Source organism: Heliangelus exortis, chromosome Z, assembly GCF_036169615.1.
Source record: "Heliangelus exortis chromosome Z, bHelExo1.hap1, whole genome shotgun sequence".
Taxonomy (NCBI): Eukaryota; Metazoa; Chordata; class Aves; order Apodiformes; family Trochilidae; genus Heliangelus; species Heliangelus exortis.
The window spans coordinates 823,034-845,005 of record NC_092454.1 but is presented as its reverse complement, the minus strand read 5'-3'; the positions used below and the strand labels follow the sequence as shown (position 1 = coordinate 845,005).

Below are 21,972 nucleotides of genomic sequence, written 5' to 3'. Positions count from 1 at the left end.
TTTAAAAAAAAAAAAAAGTGGAAAAAGTAAGGAAAAGTTGTGGACACCGGGTGAACGAACACATGGCTAACGCTGAGAACCAGAACCTGGCCTTTTATTTTTTTTTTTATTTTTTTTTTCAGTCCCATGCAGCAATTTGCCTGGCTAGTGAAACGTTAGCAGAGCTGATCAAAGCCCTCCAAAGTCTTCCTCACTCCCTTCCTCTCTGCTAAATGATCTGCAGGACTCCCCATGGATGGGGGATGCTCCAAACGTTCTGCCACAAGAAGCTGGGAAGGGAGGGGGAGAGGAACGCTGCTCCTGGCTTATTGCACGTTGCCATATGGAAGACTTTTCAGCTGTTACATAGTTAGGCCTTACAGCCCCTCTATCTCCCAGTTAAATATTTTTCTGTCACCATTTCCCTTTGTAAAGACAGAGAAACCAGAGCTGGGTGAGGCCCTGGCCGCCCCATCGGTGCCGGTCACTGGTACCAAGGGATCAGAACCCAGGGGTACCTCCCAAGGGGTGGCTTGGGCTCTCTGTCCCCTCAAAAAGGAAAAATAAGGATTCTGGGTCAGCCTGGTCCTGGTAAGTGATGGGCAAGGTGTTTGGCAGGAGCATGAGGCTGTGGTGGAGGAGCTGCCCCACGGAGCTCCTGGGGATGAGGGGTTCATCCCTGGGGGACTTGATCTCTGGTGATGAATTCTGGAGGTGGAAATTGTCTGTGCTTGAAAATAACCCCCCAGCCTCAGACAGCCAGGGAAAAATTAGGGAGACCCAGTGGATTTTAGGCAAAAATAGGAAAACGAGGGAAATTCTCATCAAAAATCCCATTGCCCACCCGTGCTCCTCACCCTCTGCACTGCTGGGTGCAAGGATGGGCAGGACACAGAAAGATGAAGGGGCTGGGAAACTCCAATTAATTCCTCAGATTAGGAAGGATGAAGGCAAAACTGAACCCTGTTCTGCATCCACCCTGGGAGAGCTGCCCAGGTGGAAAAGGAAATGGCACAGGGGGTGCTCAAGGTGGAGATCAGGAACCTGGGATGCTGCTGAGAAGAAAGAAAAGGGCCTACAAAAAAAAACAAACCCAAAACCAGAAGAGAAGAATCCAGAATCAGGGTATTTAATGAGCACAAAAAGCTGCTCAGTGACCCTAAACCCTACCCAGAGATTGTCCCAGTGCCACAGGGGACATCAGGGATCAGGCTTCCCACTTGTGCCAGGGACTTAACCTTCCCTCTGCAGCCCCAAAAATGGAATAAAAAGGTTTTTATAACACCTGAGCCATTCCTGCTGTCCCAGCTCTGGATGTGCAAGAGCCCTGAGCACAAACTCTGTGTTTTGGGTTATTATCAGTTTATTTCTAAGAAATATGGGAGACTATTCCTGAGGCAAAAACCCCACGTCCTGCCACAGAAAGCATCACTCTGCCAGAGGTTTTGGGGTTTATTTGGGTCTCATTACCCTTGGTTACCTCTCCTCTTCTACTTAACCACATTATTTCTCCTCTTCTTCACCTCTGTGCCCCTCGGGCTGGATTGGGGCATCACCAGTGTGAGGATTTTTGCCTGACAGAGTCTTTTTTTTCCCCCTCTTTTTGCATCAAATTGTTTTGTCTCTAGTTCTCCAGGAATGTTGCCTGGAGGAGGGAAACTGTCGGGTATCTATCTTCCCTTGGAGATCTTCAAACAAAAGATGTTCCCTGCAACATTTGTCACTTTTCCCATTAAAATGAAGAATTTTGCTTTCCGAGGGAATTTTAACCCTTCAGACAGCAAAACTGGATGAGATGCAAAGGCAAAAGAAAAGCAATAGATAATTGTCTGGAGTGGGTGCAAGAGGAGCCCTGTGCTCCTCTCCAAGGCAGGGCTGTGCCCTGCACCCATGGGTGCTGCTCAGGGTGCTCCTGAGCCCCACTGGGTGCTTTTACCAGCAGAATGGGGCCATCTCTCTAGCTAAGGGCACATTAATAAAACCAACTGCTGCCCTGGGAGGTTGGTGTTGAGCATCCAGGCCAGGGAGGTTCTGGCTCAGGGGATCTGGGAACCCCAGGGAGAAGTTTGCAGAATTTTTTTTCAATTTTTTTTTGCTTTTGTAGATTTGTCCCTTAATGGCACCTGAATGTTCTTTTGTGGTTTAATAGCAACTGGCAGAGGGTGGGAGGAGAATTAGTGGGAAGTATTAAGCAGTTTAGGTTCTTCTGGGATCAGAGACCAAGTCTGGGAGGTCTTTGGGTTCCATGAGGTTTTATTGTTAGTGGGCAAAAAAAAAAAAAAGGGTGTTTGTACCTTTGATTTCATTGGGTTTTCAAAAGTGAATAATAAAGTATGAAGACACCTTGCAACCTGACTGGTTGGACTAAAATATCAGGTTTCTGGCTTTTTTGAAACAAAGTATATGGGTTTGTGAGTAATTTGGGCCACGCTTTCACTGTGGATTTGCTGTTCCACCAAATTTGTGTATTTTTTATTGCTCCAAAATTATCCAAACGCAGGCACTTAAGACCCAGAGCAAAGCAAGTGTCAGCACACACGTATTAGAGAAGAAATCCCTCACTGAAATGACACACTGACACTTCCCCAGGAACTTTGCCTTTCAGCAAGCCTAATGAACACACCAAAAGCACATTTTCAATTACTCAAAGCCAGATGCTCTATTAAAACATCTTTTTTTTCCTACTGCAGCCTACCTAGGAGCCATCCTGAGCCACACAGACCTGACCTGAAGGGGTTACAGTTTGGCTGAACAAAGAAGACAGCCAAAACAATAAAAAAAAATAATAAAAAGGGACCCAGAGATGAAGCCATTTGCCCAAAAACTCTGTCTGAGGTAGGCAGTGAGCTCGGGGAGCAAGATCCACCCTCCCTGGTGCTGCCTCCCAACACGTTAGCCCATTCCCAGTGACTGCTTAAAGTCACATTTAAATGCCTGACACATGTTAGTGGCAGCTCCTATAACAAAATCTGGTTCTTTGGAGGTCCTCTAAAGCCACTTTTGCTGGAGAAGTAGTGAATAGATAGCCAAAATAAAAAAAAAAAAAAGGAATCAACTGCTTGCTGGTAAATTCACTGTAGCCAGCTCCTGGGATTTTACTGGGGGTCTTGCTGTTTTCCCTGTTGTTTTGAGGGGGTATTTTTTTCTCTAAAGCCTCAGTTCCCAAATTTCTGTAATTACATAAAAGAAAAAAACCAGAATAAATCTAGATTTCATAAAAAAACAGCAGTTCCAGGCCCTCAGAGCTCCGGACAAAACCTGAAAGTGTCACCAGAGCACAACCAGAAGTTCAGAAAAAACCCAAAAGGCAAACATCAGCCATTTCCATGCTCCCCAGAGGCTGCTGAATTCTATGAACCTGCACCTCAGGAACCCAAACCCAGATCTGCAAAGGCTCTCTGAGGGCTGGCAGTGGCACCCAGGCAGGGCTGAGAGGCAAAGTGATGATACCCATGGAGTCCAGGGGGGATGCTGCCCCTTCCCCTGTCACTGCCACTGTCCCCTGTCACTGCCACTGTCCCCACCCTCCCAAATTCAGGCTCACTGCATCACTGCTGATTTTGGTAGCTATTATTTGTGCACTTGGAATGTCCTTGGTTATTTCCTGCAGTAGCCAGAGCAGCTTTCAGCCACCAATTAAGCGGAGCTTCACCCTCGATAACAAACCCCAAAAAAAGCCCCCTGAATTTTAAGCTCTACCCCCACCCATCCAGAGGGAGGAAAATCAGAAAGGGAGGGCTGGTGTCAGAGGCAAAGCAGCTCAGGAATAGCCCCTCAAATCAATCCAAGTTGGACAAAAAAATTCAGGCAGCCCCCACGGCCTGGCACGGAAGTGGTTAACCGACATATGCTGTATAATTAGGAGATGCATTAATGATTATGAATAGTAAATGACTTGGTGGAAGGAAAAAAAATCTAGTCAAAAGGGACATGCACCTATCTCACATGTTTATTAGAAACTGTATATAACTGGAGAATTCTGCTATTAAGAATCCTGCATTATTGGTGTAAATACTTCCAAGGGTACATCAAATTGTAATCTTTCATACGACATCCATCAAACCAGGCTGGAGATTTTGACAAACATTAAACACAGTAAGGAGGCAATTATGTATGCATGATTTAATCTGCAACTAATTAATATGCAAATTTATTCATATGTTAGTTACTAAATTAAAAATGCAAAGAAGCCCTTATGGTGATTCTCAAAATTTTGCACAAACAGAACATTTAAAATATAAGAAAAAAGGAAGTTTTTTGGGAAACCTGCGGCATACTTTTAAATCTTTGGAAACCTGTTGCATGGAGATGGTTCAAAAATATTTCCTTAAATACCCGAGGAGGAGAAAAGGTGCCTTAATTTGCTGGTGGAAGGCGGTGGCAGAAAGGTTAAACACAAACCTCTGAAAGTCTTAGGAGATGTGCACTAATTATCAAACAAACAGGATTCTAAACCCAACTCCCCCAGCCTGCAAAGAGAAAGAATCCAGGCACAACCCGGGCATCTTGGTGGATTTTTCCTCCAGTTCTGAAGCATCCCAGGCTGGTTCTGCCCCCAGCATCCCCCCAGCTCAGAAAAACTCAGAAACCTCCCCCCCCTTTGCTTTGCTTTTCACCAGAGTAGGGTTTAGGTTTAAGGTGTGAGGGGACTAAGTGGGTGAAGGCAGAAATTGCCTTTCATTTTTCTCCAGATGCATCTGCAGAGCAAAACAAGGAGGCAAACAAAAAGCAGCCATGGAGAAGAATTCCTGGAGAATTGCTACAGCCTGGATTTGGGAAAGATTCTACCCCCTGGTCAAGAGCAAGAATGAAGGATATGTTACAGCACTGCTTGCATTTGGAAGGTATCTGTGTTCAGGCATATGTTTAATGTGCCAGAATTCTCTCTTCTAGCCCTAATTCCAGAGGGACTTCAGTTCTGTTCTGAGCTCTGAGACCAAGCTGGAGCAGCCAGCAGAGCCAAAGCCAGAGGTCGAGGACAGAGGGAAGCAGAGGCAGGACCTCCAGCCTGGTTCCACTGAACTCTCACTATTTCCTTATTTTATTATTTTTTTTTTCCTGCCTCCAAAAAAATAAAAGCCATCAGCTCTGCTGCAGGGCAGAGCCAGGAGAAGATGTTGGCATCAGCTGCTCCCACTCCCTGGTTTTGCCCACCCTGTGATGCTCTCCCTTCTTCTGGGATTCCCCCATGCAGAGGCCTTGTAGGAGCAGGAAAGAGCATCCAAAGCTCAATTTTCCCCAATTTAAGGGGAAAAAAGTCTAGACTGGAACAGAAAACTGCAGGAAAATGGCTTGGAAAATAGGAACTGGCTTGGTTGTACATCTTGAAATCTACTTTGTTGCTCCTTGCTAGGTGATTCCTGATTTTTGTTCAGGCCAGAACTGAATGTAAGGCTTTTAAAAGCTTAAATGTACACATTTATGCATTCATTACACAGTGTTAAATCTAATTTGTTCTTTTTACTGTCACAGGAAGCACATGTTTAAAGCAATCTGTTTCCTCATATGAATGCTTTCCTGTCTGTTTGAAAAAAATTGCAACACACTTTACCCCAAGTAACCAAGAGGTGATCATAAATATCCCTAAATAGCATTAAACAGATATGAAAGACATTAACACTTCCAGAATGCCAAAGTAGTATTAAAAAAAATTCTAACAGATGCTCCTAGGTCAAAAAGTGAAATGTGTGTTTCCTGAAAAAACACTCTCATCAGAATCATAAATGAACTGTGAGCGGAGAAATGAGGTGTTGCAGAGCAAACGAGAGGATCTTTTTGGTTAAGGACTCTCACACACTATTGCCAAAGTGTGGTTGCAATAAAAGAGCCAAAAGGAAAAGGCAGTTTTGCTGAAAAACCCCCAATATTCTTTATACTCCACCAGGTGGCAACGAGGGAGGGCTCAGCACCCCCGCTTGCCCCACTCCTGGTCCCGCTCCCCATCCCGGCTGCCTCCCCCAAACTGGACTGGGCCCAAAAGGACTGAACTTGGCCTTGTCACTCTTGGCAGGGAGAAGATGTTCTCATCTGGAAAGTCAAATCGTCTGGGAGATGCAAATCTAGCTTCCCACACCCCTCTTGCCCTGGAGGGGGGGACAGGGTGCTGCCTGCTCGGGGGTCTCTCTGGGGCACTGGGTGACGCTGCAAGGCACGAAGGCAACCAAGGAACAGGGCTTGGAAGCACCTAAAATACTCCAGCCTTTAAATTTGCAAATATGGAAGCCTTTAAGCTTTTTCTGCCCCGTGGTGGCTGCAGGAGGACACCCAAGGCTGAGCCATCCACTTAAAAATGGTGGGTGGGTTCTCCTGGGAGGGTTCTCCTTCCCATGGCCAGCTGGGGACCCCCAGGACCACCCAGAGCACCTGCATGTGGCTTTGCAGAACTGGAGATCCAACAAACATGAGCAGGGGGCACCTCAGAGCATCTCCTAGGGTTGGGGAAAAAGGTGTCCCTGAGATCTTGCCAGATTTTACCAGCAGGAGAAGGAGGGGACCCCATCCCAGGAGCTGGGGGGGGAGCACAAGCTCTCCTGGAGGTGCCTGTGGGGCCAAAACTTTGGGATGCAAAATTCAACACGAGCTGCTGGGTGGAAACCAGCACCAGGGCTGTGGTGGTGACCCCAGTGGTGTCCCCTGGGGTGTCCCCTGTGCCCGGGTGCTGGCTCTGGCTCCCTGTTTGGCCTGTCAGGAGGCACTGTATGCCACTGAAAATAAAATAACAATAAAAAAACACACAACCAGCCATTGTAGGCCTCCTCGGGTTTGTGCCAAGAAACTGTCAGGGGAGCTTTGCTATGCATTTAACAATGTTCATAGTTCTTGGAGCTCTTTAAGCAATTTTATGTTTTTTTTTTTTTTCCCCCTATATTTTCACTACGCTGAATTTTTTTTTTTTTTTTTTTTTTTCTGTGCGCGCTCGTTTGCCGCTTGGGTGTAAAAGCAAAAAAAAAAAAAAAAAAAAAATAAATCCTTCAGTGCAAAAATTAATGTTCCTTTGATAAAACACAGTGAAATGAATGTACTCCAGGCAGAGTGCAAGCAGAACCATCTTGATAAAGGAGGATCTTAAAACTTCCACAGATAACTTCTATCCCCTGCTCTCCCCACCCCGACCCCACGTCCAATCCCTTCTGAAATGGAAAAAAAAACCCCCAAAAAAGCACCAAACTTCAAGCAAACGAGATCCTATCAATAAATCCCCAGCCCCAGCAGCCATCCTTCCCTAAAGCCACGTCGGAAAGGCCTGATACAAGATAGGATTTAAATGCTTATATCTTAAACTGTGCTAATCGGGGATCTGAAGGCGCTGCACGGCTTGTAATGAATACAATCTAGGGATAATATTTGAAGAAAAGCCCCCAAATCAAACCACTGCCCAGAGAATTTTATCTCAAAACGCCATTTCCTGACGATTCTCCTCCAGTTCAAGCAGAGAAATTCAGGGCTGAGTTGGACACTTTGGGAAACTCAGCTTGATTCCAAGTAACAGGGGAAAAAAATTTAAAATATCGAAGGCTGGACCTGGCTCTTTTTACATTGATTTACCAAATAAAATGCTCTTTTCTGGGTGATTCTTGCAGAAGGAGGAAAGGGAGTGGAGCTGCAGGGCTGAGCTGCTGCTCCAGCTGCTCACCGCTGGCATCACCCGTTTGCCTTTTGTTCTACCAGGACCCTTTCTGGATGACAAGTTTAAAGGAAAAATCTGTGGCACAGGGGGCAAAAAACCCACCAGGCAGGGGCAGGCAGAGCAGGGTTCATCCCCAAGGGACAAACCCCGAGCCCAGGATGCTCACCGGGTGCCAGCATGACCCTAACAGGGCTGAGGAGTGCAGGCTGCTCCGCCTAAAAAAGTGGTTTTAAAAGCACCGCCTTAAAAATCACTGCTGAGTGGCTGCTGGGCCTCGTTCTGCCCTCTTTGCAGCCTCTTCGAAATCATCTGGATTTCTTGGCCAGAACCTGCAGCCCCTGGGTGCTTTCTGCACTACCCGCAGTGCTCTGAAGAGGGAGTCTCTGCTCAAGCTAAACAAAAAACCCCACAAATCCCACACCTCTCTCACCAGCTGCTAAGAATGGGCCAGAACGAGTCACTACAGAATTACATATATTATTTTTTTTTATTTCTTCGGTCCAAAATAGTTCTCCGTTTAGAAACGTGTGAATTTTTCTGCAACCTTTAAATAAAACATACAGGAAAACACAAGCATGGGCCAGTCCCTTTCCAATTGCTTTCTCCTGTTGAACCTATCCTGTGCAATTCATTAAAAACTCCCAACTAAGCCCCCTTAATCTGCCTTTTCTCTACCTTTTAATCTGTTTTAAAACAGCTACAAGCCAGCAGTTTGTCTGCAAAATGACTTCTCAGTCCTCCAGGGGTGATTTCAGGTAGGGGTTGCACCAGAGGGTCTTTTAACCCATCACCTCACCTGTGTGTAGAGCAGACTTTATAATTTCCTTAACTTGGCTTCTTTCTGCTAAACCTGCATCTCCAGACTTAGCTCTTGACTTGGAGGCAAAAAAGCAGAGTGCTGTTACAACTGAAAAAAAAAAAAAAAACCTAAAACCAAATACCCCAACCAAACCGCACGGAGTGTAATAAGGTGCTAATTTTCATATGGAAAAAAAAAACCCAAAAAAATCCAAAAACTGATGCTGGCTGCTTTAGAAGGCTGGCCAGAAGGGTGAGGGGGGATGCCAGCCAGGCTGCCTCCCCCGGGGCCACCCGATGAAGGGGATCTTGTCAAGCAGATAAGGTGATGCTGGCAGAGCCTGGGGATGGGTGGCCACTGCCTGAGCTGGGCTCAGGGAGCAGGTCCAGGCTGCTGGGGGCAGGGGAAAGCCAAGCCCCTACTTGTAAGTGTGTTGTGACCCCTCTGTGAGCTCTCAGACATCACTGACTCACCCTAAAATATGAGGATAAAATGAAAAGATTAGTCCCCTCCTTAACCCTGCTCCTACCTCACTCCCTCTCACTTGATTCAAATCATTAGCCAGGTCCCACCTCAAGTTTTCACCCTTGGATGCCTATCCAGGAAGGTCCATTCTGTCCCAAGGAGGCTTCACCCCATGAGATTTGTCCTCAAAGACCCTAAAACCAGGATCCCTCCACCAGAAAGGTGGCCAGTGCTGTCTGCCATCTGAAATGCTCCAGTACATCTCTCCATCTCTGTTCTGCACCCAGTACATGCCCAGTACAACCAGCCAACCCCCTGCTGGACCACAGGGAGCTCCAAAGCCCTCAACAGGTCCAGCGTGGAGCAAAGTCCTCAAAGACGCTGCAAGGCCATCAGCATCCCAGGACTGGGTGACTTGCTGCAAGGGCAGGGGGCACAGGAGGAGATGGGGACATTCTATTTGGTTTGGAAAACACCCGTTGAAGTGAAAAATTCATAAGGTTGTGGGTTTTTGGTTTGGTTTTTTTTTTTTTTTTTTTTTTTTTGCTTGAGGTAGGAAGCCTGCAAAGCCCGCAGGAAAAGCGCAAGCGGCGCTTCCTCACCTCCCAGCAAAATTATCAAGGCTTCTCCCGTGGAAAATCAGAAGCAAGCTGTGGGAAAACTCCAGGTGGCATCCCAGCAGTCTTTCTCTTCTCTTGCTTTTTGGAAGCAAGCAGGTGTTTCCTTAGGATGCAGAACCGAGTGCCACACTTCCCTGGCTGGCTGGCTAGCGAGGTCGGAGCTGGGGCGCTCGTGAACACGGCGCAGCGAGAGCAGAGAGACAGCTCCAGTCTAAGGACACCTCCACTGAAGAGGAAAGAAAAGAGGCTCTTGCCACTCGAGCTGAGGCTTGGGAGATTTTACCTGCTGATTCGTCACCAAAATCAATGAATTTTTCCGGCCCTCTCTTCTCTTTTAACACAACCGAGGTGACATTTGACTTCTCCCGCTCTTTATCCTGGCTGTGAAAAGCTGCCCCTCAAGGATCTCTCAGTCTCTGCCTTCCAAATAACACTCTGGGGTTCCTATCCTGCTCCAGTTCCTTCACCCTGAGCCCACAGACCTCTGTTTGATGGAAGTTAGAGCCCCAGGCAGAGATGAAGCCCTGGGCAGAGCTGAGCCCCAAGCAGGAGATCACCCATTCTGCCCAAGGGCTCCTACAGCTGCAGCTTCCAGGGAGATGGATCAACCTGAGAAGCCATCACCTCCTCTTTTTTCCTTCTTATTTAAAGCTGTTGGTTCTATTAAGAGTAACCCTGGAAACCAGCAAGATGTGACCTTGATTGATGGCTGCACAAGGCTGGGCCACAGCTGCTCTTCCCAAGATGGCTTTGACCCTTTCCATTTCACTGCACCTCTGTCCTGGGGACAGGAGATGCCCGTGGAGACTCCACCTCTCAGTTTATTACCAGCAAGGTGCAAGCTGGAGAAACTCCCCCGTGACAGGACCCAGAACAGGGAGCTATGGCAGCAAAACCTGGAGCTTGTGAGTGTGACTTCACTCCAGACCATCTGGTTCCATCACTGAGCTCCTTTAGATGCTGGAGGAGAGTGAATCCTCGTGGAGGAGGCAGGATGGAGGGGCTGTTTCCACAAGGCTGCTACACTGCATGGGTTTCAGAAGAGAAGAGGAGTAGGTTGAGAGCTGAGGACCCCTCACAAGGGCAGAGCAGGAGGTGGGACTTGAGGTTGGGGTACAGCCCCTGGGTCTGCCATAAATGAGGCTGAAACTACTGCAGTGATGTGCAGAAGGGAGCAGAAGGCTTCAGTGGGGGTCATACAAGTGTCCAAGGAGACAGCTCTGCTCCCAGAAAGCCCAGGAAGCCCTCACACCATGCCCACAGGTGACAACCACCACAAGCTCTCCATGAGACCTTCACTTGATGATCTTTGCCAAGCAAAATGATTCTATGATTCCATGATTTCTGAGCTTTCTTTTCCCTGCTTTGCCTTACAGGTCCTACCTGTTGGAAACCCACACCTGGGCAGATGCCACTCTGGTGGACTTAAAGTCAGGATGACACAAGTTCCTACAAAAAAAAAAATCCACTCCAACATGAGCTCTACAACCTAAGCTGTTCCCTCTGCCCCCCAGGATTTCCTATTCCCTATCCCATTCCTTCACAGACACCTCCAACCAAGCACAGCTTGCTCCTTCCTGAGTCTTACTGGCCAAGAGAAGAAGGGTAGAAAATGCCACATCACTTGGCAAAGGCTGAATGTAAAACTTCAAGTGGGATTAAACCATCAGCAGCTGAAGAGGATGAGGGCTTTAGGTTAAAGACTAAGAAAACCAGCACAGGCTGAGGATAAAGTTAAGGGTGAGGAGGTGGTTGTCAAGAGGAGCCACCTGGCTTGCCCCATGCTAGGTGACAGCAGCATCTGACACTTGTGAAGAACATTACAGAATCACAGAATCCTTTTGGTGAAGAGAAGACATCTAAGACCATCAAGTTCAACTGCAGACACAGCACTGCCAAGGCCACCAAAGGGGACAAAACATTCCCGTGTCACAGCTTGGTGGAGCTGGCATGGCCACTAAAGAGGAAAAACTAAATTTTACCAGAAATCCCTCAGCTTTGTCTGTATGATCACAGCCAAATCCCAGCATCAGCTGTCCCCACCTCTCTGACCCTGACCCTCTGGGGCAGCTGAGCACAGGGAAATGGGAGCTTTGGGGGGGTCACAGCCACCCCTGACTCACGTCCTGGTTCAGAGCAAACCTTCAGAGTCCAACTTTTTGGCCCCAGTCCATCTCCAGTCCATCTCTGCTGGGATGAGCTGCAGCTGAGACTGGACACCAGGATGGTCACAGCTTGGACTGGGCTGTGCTCCCCACCCAGAGCAGCCTCACCAGTTCAAGTCCTCAGTATTTTAAAAAGTGGTTGTTTCCATTATTTAATTGACTTTGTTTTCCAAACTCGCAGCCATTTCTTATCTTGGAAGAAAAGTAATAACGGGGCGCTGATACAACAGTTTTATTACCATTTATCATTGAAATTTTGGGAAGACTACTTCTGAATTAATCAATAATAACTGCTTTCAAACGCTGCTGCATTCATCTCCATACCCACTGCATAAATCACAGTGAGAACCAGTTAATATACATTTTTGAAGAGAAATAACAGCAGTATTCCCACCCCATCAACTAAGTACATTATCATCCAGTCAGTCAATTTATAAATGCAGATCCTTCACCCAGCATCGTAAATCCTGGCAGTTCAGCCTGACACAATCTAGAACCTGAATATAATCTGACCTTTTAGAAGGGATTTTTCTCTTGGAGGCACACAGGTGCCTTTTCTAAGGCAGCATTATTTCAAATGAAATGTATGAATCATGATCCACGAAGGCAACGAAACCCAAATACCTGCCTCTGTGTTCCTTTGAAAAAAGGCTTTATTTCCTTCAGAGCCACACGATTCCTGGATTCATGTTGCTGGACTTGTATTTTAATTTACTTATTATTAGAGGACAAGAGCTACGGGTGATTAAAATATTCAGGAATGCCTTCTTAGATTTTATTTCCTAATAAACTGCCCGGCGCCTGAGATTTAATTCAAAGTATTTAGAGCCGCGTGTTCTCCTTTGAGATAATTTTGACTTAAAAATAAAAATGCTGCAAAAATAGTTGAGGGTATTGAGCTGCAGAAGTATTCCTGTTCTTTACAACCATTGCATTCACACAGAAAAATTCAAGGGAGCATGCATTTGAGACTAATCTGCCACAACCAGAAATTGCCTTTCATTCTGTCGGAGCGAGAAGCAACCCACAAAAAAACTTTTTGCAGCGATTATCAACCCCTGCCCGCTGGCACTGCCAGCAGAAACACAGCCACACGGCCCCTCACAGGGGGGCAGAGGGCTGCTCCCCTTTTATTGCAAACCCCTTTTATACCACGGGTACCAAAATATGTCCCTCAACCTCCCGCCATGCTCACCTGCTCGCGCGGCGCTATTTTCAATAATAAAAAATGCACGTTTGGCATGGGGTTTTTTTTTTATTTGGTTGGTTGGTTTGGTTTTTTTCTTTTTTTTCTCTTTTTTTTTTCTTTTTTTTTTTTTTTTTTTTTTCTGACCCAATCCCCCAGCACAATCCCTGAGTGATGACAAACAGCCGCCGGGCGGGCAGGCGGAGGCTGCGGCGCGGGCACCGCATCCCCGCGGCACAGAGATGCTCGGTGTCCCCCCCCCCCCCCTCCAACCTCCCCCCCCTGGCAGGCCCAGAGCAAGGCAAGTTGTCAGGAAAACTATTAAAAGCTAAAGTTTCATGGAAATTAAATCCACCTCGGACTTTTCACTCCGAGTGAGAGTGCTCATAAAAAGCTTTGGGGAGGATATTAGCTATTGCTGTCAAGGAGGGCAATAAAAAGCAGACCCAAAAAAACACACGGGGAAAGAAATTTAAAATGCACGTGTGGGAGCTTATTTTTAATTAAAAAAAAATAGTATTATTACTTTACTGGAAAGTCACATTTGAGAATTTCCATATTTCAACAATTTACAAGCAAGATTTATGTTTGTCTTTGTTTAACATTCTAAAGCTTACAATAATCCCTGCGATTAAATTAGGATGGTCACATGTGGTTTTCTCTTTCAGCTTAAAATTTTATTATTTATAAGGTGACCAGTAATGAAACTACTTGTTTAGCAGAGTCACTTCAATAACTGAAGCTTTAAAAGGATGCTGGTTTGCAAACTGCAAATTTAAGGGGATTTATGGTAAAAACACAAACCCCATCAGAGATGAACGTGCCAATTTGTTAGAGATTCCGCAAGATTGATTGCCACTCAGCTCCTCCTAATAACCAGATTCAGAGAGAAAAAAAAAAGAGTTGTCAGGTAGGAAAGGGAAGCTCTCTCCTTTGGAGTGCTTTCTGTTTGCAGAGATCTACAGGAAACCCTAGCAGGCATTTTTAAAGTAATGGTGGAGAAGGATTAGAATTAAAAAAAACAGAATAAAAAGCACTCTTTAGCTACGCTACTCTTTGTGCTGTAGTTCCTGCAATGCTGATTCAGGCCTCTTATAGCCACTTTTTTATATATATTTTAAAGGATTTCAAAAGCAAACCCTCTCTGAAGATGTAATGTGCCTTGGTACAGCTTTTTCAGGAAAAAAACCAAACACCAAACCCCCCAAGATTTTAGGCAACGACGAAAAAACGAAAACGAACGGAACAATTATCTGGCTCCCAAAACAAAGGACTCCCCCAAACCAAACTGCAACTCCAACCTCTGTCAAAATGTCATGATAAACACTGAAAACGGTGCCCGGGGTAGCTGGCTGGCATCTGTAACCCTCCTAACAAAGAGGTTCCAGGGATCTTCTTTAAAATATTGGGGCAGAACCCTGGTGATTACCAGCTTGGTGGCTCTTGCTCGAGAGCACAGCACCTCTGGCAGCAGCTGGCTGCCTGCAGTTGGCACCTGCTGGCCCCCCCAGCCAGCTTCTACCCCAGCTCTGAGCCCTCCTGGATGCAGGAAGGTGTTTGCCCAGCATCCCAGGAAGAGACCCCATGGAAACTTCTCCCAAATCCTCATCTCAGATCCCACACAAAGCCCCAGAACCCCAAACCGCAGGGACGACGCTCGCCCCGCGCATCCGCTCAATCGGGGCACCTCCTCAGCATCCACTGCTGCAAAGCCACGTGAGCACCAAGAAATCACTTCCACATGGGGACATTTTGGGGTTTTTTTGACCTCTCCTTACCTTGCCCTTCAGCACCAAGCGTGCTGAGAGCCCAGGAGCCGGCTGGCTCCTACCTGCCCTCCAACTGCAAAAAGCGACCGCAAGCAAGGCAGCAGACGGGAGGTACTTACTGAAGATGGCAAACCTGGAGGAACTTTTCGAACTTTCTTTGTTTGTACTTCTGAAAAAAAAACAAAAAAAAGACAAAAGGGTGTCTTCGTAAGATGTGGGGTTTTTTCATTTGTTTGGTTGTTGTTTCTTTTTGCTTCCCCCTACAGATTTCCTACAGCTGCCGATCGCTCTCGCCAGCCTCGCGGGTCACACCGGCTGGATGCCACCGCCCTGAAGTCCAGCAGCAAAATGTTGGAAATCATATTTAGATTTCGAGTGGTAGAGCCTTTGTTTTTGCTTTGAAAAAAAGCCCCCCCCCCCCTTTTTTTTTTTTTTTTCTCCCCAAATCTCCCCAACCCAGAGGAGCTGAATAAACCCCTCGGCGAGTCGGGGTGGTGCGCGCGGAGGCTCCGCCACTCCTTGTATTTATTCCCAAGTGTGGCTAAACAGGACAAAACTCCAATTATTTCTTGAAATGGGGGGGGGGGGGGGGGAAATAGAGAGGAAAAAAAGAGAAAAAAAAACAAACCAAAACAAAACCCCACAACAAAGGTTGAAGACAAAGTCACTCACCCATAGAGGTGCTGTGGAGAGGCCTCCGCCGGGGGTTATTGCTAGAATACTGATAGTACTGGGAGCCAGGCTTGGTGGGGGAGAGTGCTCCTGGGTTGCCAATATCCATGTCACCTCCAAGGAGACTTTGCTAAAAGATTAAAAATATATACGTGTGTGAGGGTGCATGTTAAATCCAACTGGCCTCATCATTAGCTATTTCTCATTCCTAAAAATAACACAGTAAAGAAACCTTCACGAGCGACTCAAACACGGGAACACCAACTGCCAATTTTTTAAAGGAGACATTACAAAAAAAATTTCCACTGGAGCATCTCTTCCTTTACTGGGTGAACACAAAGTGATTAATTTAGAATGAGATTATTTACATTTAAAGGAGGCTTCTTGCCTACTCATTCAAATGAGATCGGTGTTTTAGAAACTTTTGGAGCTCTGTTGATCTATTTGAGGGTGACTTAGTTTCTTCACAGCAAGCAAGACAGTTAAGTGCCCAGATCTAACAATAATAAAACTTAAAAATAAGATATTCCTGTTGACAGAGAGGTTGGTTCAGTGTGCATGAAACAGCTTCATTGTCTGTCCCCGTGCAAGGACAAATTCATATCTGTGAATTAAATGGCTCAGATTCTGCAATATAAAAACCCACACAGCAGCCCCTACGTAATAAGTGATTAAAACAGGACAATGGAATTACACATTATTAATATTTTTTTGCAAGGCTACCACGACAAAAAGAAAAAAAAGAAAAAAAAAAAAAGGCACCTCAACAATCAAGACTATTGTATAGCAGCGGCAGTAGCAGCAGCAAAGGACCTTCAATATATCCATTTTATGCCTCTACCATTAACTACCAAATGCATCCCAGCAAATGCAACATTTTCTCAGCTGCCAAAGGACCAGGATTTCCAGGAAAGAGCAGAAAACGTGAGCTGACCCGTGCTCCAAGAAAAATGAAAACCCTTTGCGAGGCTACGCCAGCAGAACGATTTCCTGAGTAATGTTCTATTTGCTATAAACTACGTTCAAACTTACCCATAATATATAAATCCCCTGATTATACTCTGCATTGAGCACATTGTTCTTTTAATTATTCTGATACGCAATAAAACAGGTGTAGATACCACCATTTATATTAAGAACAAATTTCCCATTTAATAAAGAAATTTTAAAATTAAGTACCAAAAATCTAACTTTATCGTTACTTGTAATCAACTTTTACTGACTGAACTAATTACTGTACTTGATAAAGTACAGAATGTGTTTTCCCTAATCTAAATTCTAATCACCATGTCACTCACAACAGACTTAGTAATGCTTCACTAACACACTATTCACATGCAAAATACTCTAAATAGGCCAATTATGACTCTGCCCCTGTTCCCTGGTTAACCCGCTGAGAACTGAAAAATTTCACAAGGCAGTCACCAACTAAAACAAAGGCTCCTTGTTTGAAATTAAGACAGTCTTTTTGAGTCCTAAATAGCTCAACAAAGTGGCATGTCTTCTGCTGAAAGCAGTTGGTCAAATATGACCCACGAGCTGGAAAATCAGAAATTAAAAACACCCTTACGCCTTGACTAGACTTCGGGAAAAAAAAAAAAAAACAACAAAAAAACAACATTTAAAGATAACTTTTGATGCGAGAAAACTATATTCTTTTTTTTTTTTTTTTTTTTTTTTTTTTGTCTTTCTTTTTTTTTTTTTTTTTTCCCTTTTCTTCCTTATTTCCCAAGCTGGACAAACGGGACTGGCTGAAAGCCTCGCAGCTGCCTTCACAGCCCCCTCCGAGCCGGACAGACAGACAGACAGAGAGACAGACAGACAAGCTCCAGGCAGCAGACCCTTCCTGCTGCCATCTTTACCTTCAGCTAATGGCTACCATACACCTGCACCCACGATGCTCCTTTTAATAAACAACACCTGCACCGGCAAAAAATGCTTGCAAGGCTCTGGCATGATGGCAAAGAAATACATGCAAAAAAAAAAAAAAATAGACCAAACCCACAACAAAAAAAAAAACAAAACAACAACCCCAAAACAAACAAACAAAAAAACGCTGGAAAAAAAAAAAAAAAAGTTTCGTTGTAAATCTCCCCTGCAAAGAAACGTGATTTTATGGCATGGCTTGGAGCGTTGCAGGATTGAAGACAGAAATTCTCTCCAGTCATATATTTTTATCACGTATACGTTTTAACATAAAGACAGACCTGCTAAATCTGTGCCTGCTTTATCCATATGTCGGGGAGTCTGAAAGACTTAGAGCCATCAGCTGTATGAATTCCTATAGCCAGCCTACTCCGTTTCATTTGACTTTAAAAAAAAAAAAAAAAAATCCCAACAAAAAAAATACCACAACGACAACAAAAAAAAACCCCACAAAAAAAACCCCAACCCCACGAAAGTGTAGAGAAGACAGCATTTGCAAACTATTTTAGCTTAAACAAGAGTCACTTTAGGAGCAGAAAACATACACATACCCTATGTTGTTTTTGTTTTTTCATCCAAACATTTTTCTCTATAAAGAGCTGCAGAGGTTTCTACGGGGAAAAAAATCCCAAACTTGTGTTATTATATTCGAAGGAAACACACTCCCCAGTCCTCAAGGCTGCACACCTTTTGTTCAGCCAGCCCCTTGAGCATCTTTCCCTGCCACCAGTTGCACTTCTGGACCACTCCTGGTTCCTCCTGACCCCCCGGGGTCACCTTCAGCATCACCTTCCCAAGGGATCCCACCCAGGAAGGGTTGGGACCCCTTGGGCTCCCTCCCTCTGGGGGTCCCACCCAGGAGAAAGCAGCCCTGCACCCATGGGTGCTTTGGGGTCTCCTAATTAATGCTCTGGAGCACTGACACGTTAAAACCAAATGCTGGGTTAGAAACAGTATTTCCTACAACCAAATTATTTTTTTTAGGAAAACCGTATCTCAAAAAATTTGGTGACTGCCATAGGCTCCTTTCTTACCCCAAAGCCATCCCCCCTCCTTTATCCCCTATGGGACAGGGACACCAAAGTCACCCCAGGGAGGAAAAAAAGGTAAAAATATACATTATTATGGGATGTTTGTAAGAGAACAATGGGCATTTATCCCTCTATGTCACGCTGCTCATGGCCTGCAACAGAAAGAGAGAAAAAACCTTTCCAAACCCCAACGCCATCGATTGGGCAGCCCTTGGAGCTGCTCTGGCTCCAAACTGGAGCTGAAAAAAGCAGGGAATTCTTAGGCATCCCAGTTGATATTAACCACGAAGAAACATTGAGCTAAAAAGCCAAGTGTTAGGTTTGTCAGCTGCCCTCCAGGCTTCCAGTTGGGGTGTCAGGGACACGACCCTTCAGGTCTCTTGGGGTGCAGAATTCCTGCACCCTGGCACACCTTGGCCTCCCAGCCCCACTCACTTGGCTTTTTGGGAAGAAACCCTATAAATAAAACACTGAATTTGGCAGCTGGGTGTTAAGAGTTTGAGCAACTGCAGGAGGAAAACAAAACACACCAAAAAAAAAAAAAAAAAAAAAAAAAAGTCACCAAGTGACAGAGCAAAACCCATTTTCCCGTTGAGCCGTGCAGCTCTAGTTTTGATCAATAGAAAGGTTTTTTTTTGCTTTTCTCCTTGTCACACACAGCCCTGCCACCTTTCCAGCAATTTGTAAAAGAAGTCACTGCCCAGTGGAAAAAAAAAAAAAACAGGAAAAAACCAGGAAAAAGGAGACAAAGAATCAGAGCTGGGCAAAAGCCCCAGCCATATGCATTATGGTACGGAAAAAAAAAAACCCAAAGCTGAAGTTTTTTGCTTTTCAAAAGCCAAGCATGTGAATTTCACCTCAATTTTTGTTGAGGGAGGAAATACACAGTTACAAATTGATATTTTAGTAACAGAAAATTAATTCAGATTAAAGGAAAGCGGCCTCAGAGGCTGGAACCCAAAAACCTCTGAAAACACTGATCATGGAAAAATACCTCCAAAAAGACCTTTTTTTTTTTTTTTTTTTTCTTTTTTTTGTCCTGCCAACCTGGATATATTATTTCTTTTACTACATCAAGTCCTGGTGGGTAAGCCTGGGAGAAGCAGAGAGGAGGAAGGATGGGACATTCATCCCTCTGGATGGGAGAGGGTGAGGAGCAGGGATGAGGGCTCAGCCCACCCGGATCCTGCAGCAAAGCACTGGGGGTACCAAGGGTGGTACCAAACCTTCTGTGTCCCAGTGGAGTGGGGACATCCACCCCCAGGGGGACAAAGTGACATCAGCTTGCCCCAAATGTAGCATTTTAAAAGCAAACTTTTCTTTTTGCAGTGGAATTCGGGCGTATGATGAGAATTCATTGCACTTCATCTCAAAAAAAAAAAAAAACCCACAACAACACAAAACCCACCCACGATAGAGTCCTGCTGCTTATGAAATTAATTTTTTTTTTCTGTTTTTTTGTTTGTTTGACTCCCATTCAGCCCTCCTGGCTCTCTGGGCTCTTCCACTGCCAGCTCCACGGGCTGGGAGAGGAGCTCAGGGAGCTCTGAGCCTGCAGCTCGGGGTGCCCACCCATCACAACTGAATTCTGGGCTTTTCCAGAAAAAAAAGAAGAGAAGGGAAGGGGCAGTGTGACCTTCCTCACCACTCATCTCCCCCAGGCTTTCCCACATCCACCCTCTTGAAACTTTGCAAATAAAACAACTTGAAGTTGTGGGGATCACATCCGATTGCCCCTGAGACAGCTGAAGAGGAGGTAATTTGCCTTCAGAACCTTTTTTAAAAATTATTATTATTTTTTTAAATTATTAATTGATTATTTTTCACTACAAGAAGTTTTAAAAATTATTATTTTTCACTACAAGAAGTTTTAAAAATTGTTGATTATTTTTCACTACGAGAAGTTTTCCAAATGGTTGATTTTTTTTCACTACAAGAAGTTTGCAAAATTATTACTTGGTTCTTTTTCACTACAAGAAGTTTCTAACTGCAACTGCCCCGTTCTCCTCTCCTTTAGGAATAATCCCAGGATGCAGGATTCTCTCTCATCCTCCAGATTTCAGCTGCTCTCCCCTCACTTTATGAATTTTCACTTCAGCCAAGTGAACCAAGTCACGCCGCAGCCACAGCTGAATCATTTCTTGGTTATTTCCTTCTGTGATTTCAATCCTCTGCTTTTTATCAAATTAGGAAACTAAATTTCCACTTCTCACGTGACTCTCAGGGCATCTGTTCAGAATCTCTCCAATTCCTACAAATACTCCTTTCTGGGGCTTTTGGAAATCTGGCAGCTCCCTCCAAAATCTTCCGTGTGCCATTTACGTCCAGTTTTTTGGGCTTTAATGCCAAGAGTAAATTGCAACCCAGCGATGGCAAACACAGAGAAACAATTTCCCTGGGTTTTGCTGAGTGGATTTGCAACCTCAGGTACTGTTTCCCTTTTCTCCTCAGCCAACCATAATTCTTGAAAGTGTTTGCAGGAAAAATCGTGACTTTTAGAGAACAAAGGAACTTCTCTCGCAGAGGTTCCATTTTTCACAGGGTTTGGGGTTTTTGGTTTTTTTTTTCCTAGAAGACTCACGTGTATGAAAGGAGAGAAACCTTCATGTGTTTATTTTCTTCTCTCTATCTGATGGCAAATAACCTTTTGTTTCAGTTCTTCTGCCTTCTAGGGCAGCACCTTCAGATAGCTGTGCAGAGTGTTCAGCACTTTTCTTTTGACTTTGACCTTTTCCATTAAAAAATGCTTGCAGGTATTAGCAAATAATTTTTCATGTTCAACCAACCCTCGTGCATTAATGTCATCAGTATTAGTTCTCTAGGTTTTTTTTGTCATTTTTTTCTTCACTCTCTCTTCCCCTGCATAATTAAAAAGTGCTCTTTAAGTTTAAACCTTTCTGGGGGTAATTTTTCCCACTTGTGCTTTTTGAGCACCAGGTATAAGAGCAGCACAACAACAACAGCAGCTTTTAAAGATCATTTACTGCTTTCTCATGGACATGAAATGCTCTTAAACAGGGCTGAGCTTCAACCAGCTCTGGCCAGTGAGGATTTCTGATTTGTTCCTGTGCTCATTTCCATCACCTATTGCAGGTGAGCAGGAGAAAAACTAAAACTAAAACGAAAATAATTAAAAAAAAAGCATTTTGTAACTTCTTACCTAATTTTCCCCACGTTTACTCCTGGTGTTTGCTTGCCTCTTCCCATCCCTTCCTTCACCATGAGACCCAACAACTCAGATTATTGCTTGCATTACCCATCCCCATCTTTCACCTTTACACTGAAGGATTTCCTGGTTTCCTAATGCTTTATAGAATCCAAATATTTCCTTGGATGTGGGAAAAATGGATGCAAAGTACCACCACTGAATAAAGGGTTTAAAGGGAGGGAAGGACTTTCTCCTCCACTAAAGAGTTTTGCAAAAATCCACACTCTTGGCTCAGTTTATGATTTTCTACCTCACAGTTTATGTTTAAAACCTTGGGATCTCTCCTTTCCTGCAGTTCAGCTGGAATTCCCAGTGTTCCCACTGCTGCAGAGATCCTTACATTTGATGGGCAATGTATGGGATGCACAGACAGCCACGAAACTGGGTGTTCCATCCATCCTCCTGACTTCTCTGGATAATCTTGCTGAATATAACTTGAATATAATTTTCATTTACACCCTGGAATCAAACCCAGACAGGCTTCAAAAGCAGCAGCTGAAATCCAGGGAATGCAAGCCAGGATGA

General features: G+C 44.9%; 1 protein-coding gene across 1 annotated transcript in view; it reads right to left on the bottom strand.

Moving 5' to 3' along the window:
* The window catches only part of LOC139790434 (transcription factor 4-like), a 221,522-nt gene that overhangs the window by 83,029 nt on the left and 116,521 nt on the right, over positions 1–21,972 (bottom strand). Inside the window, exons 7-9 of the mRNA XM_071732302.1 lie at positions 17,760–17,819; positions 15,283–15,412; positions 14,730–14,779 (exon numbers count right to left, since the gene is read on the bottom strand). Of these exons, the coding sequence (XP_071588403.1) occupies positions 14,730–14,779; positions 15,283–15,412; positions 17,760–17,819 (240 nt within the window). The remainder of the gene's footprint in view (positions 1–14,729; positions 14,780–15,282; positions 15,413–17,759; positions 17,820–21,972) is intronic.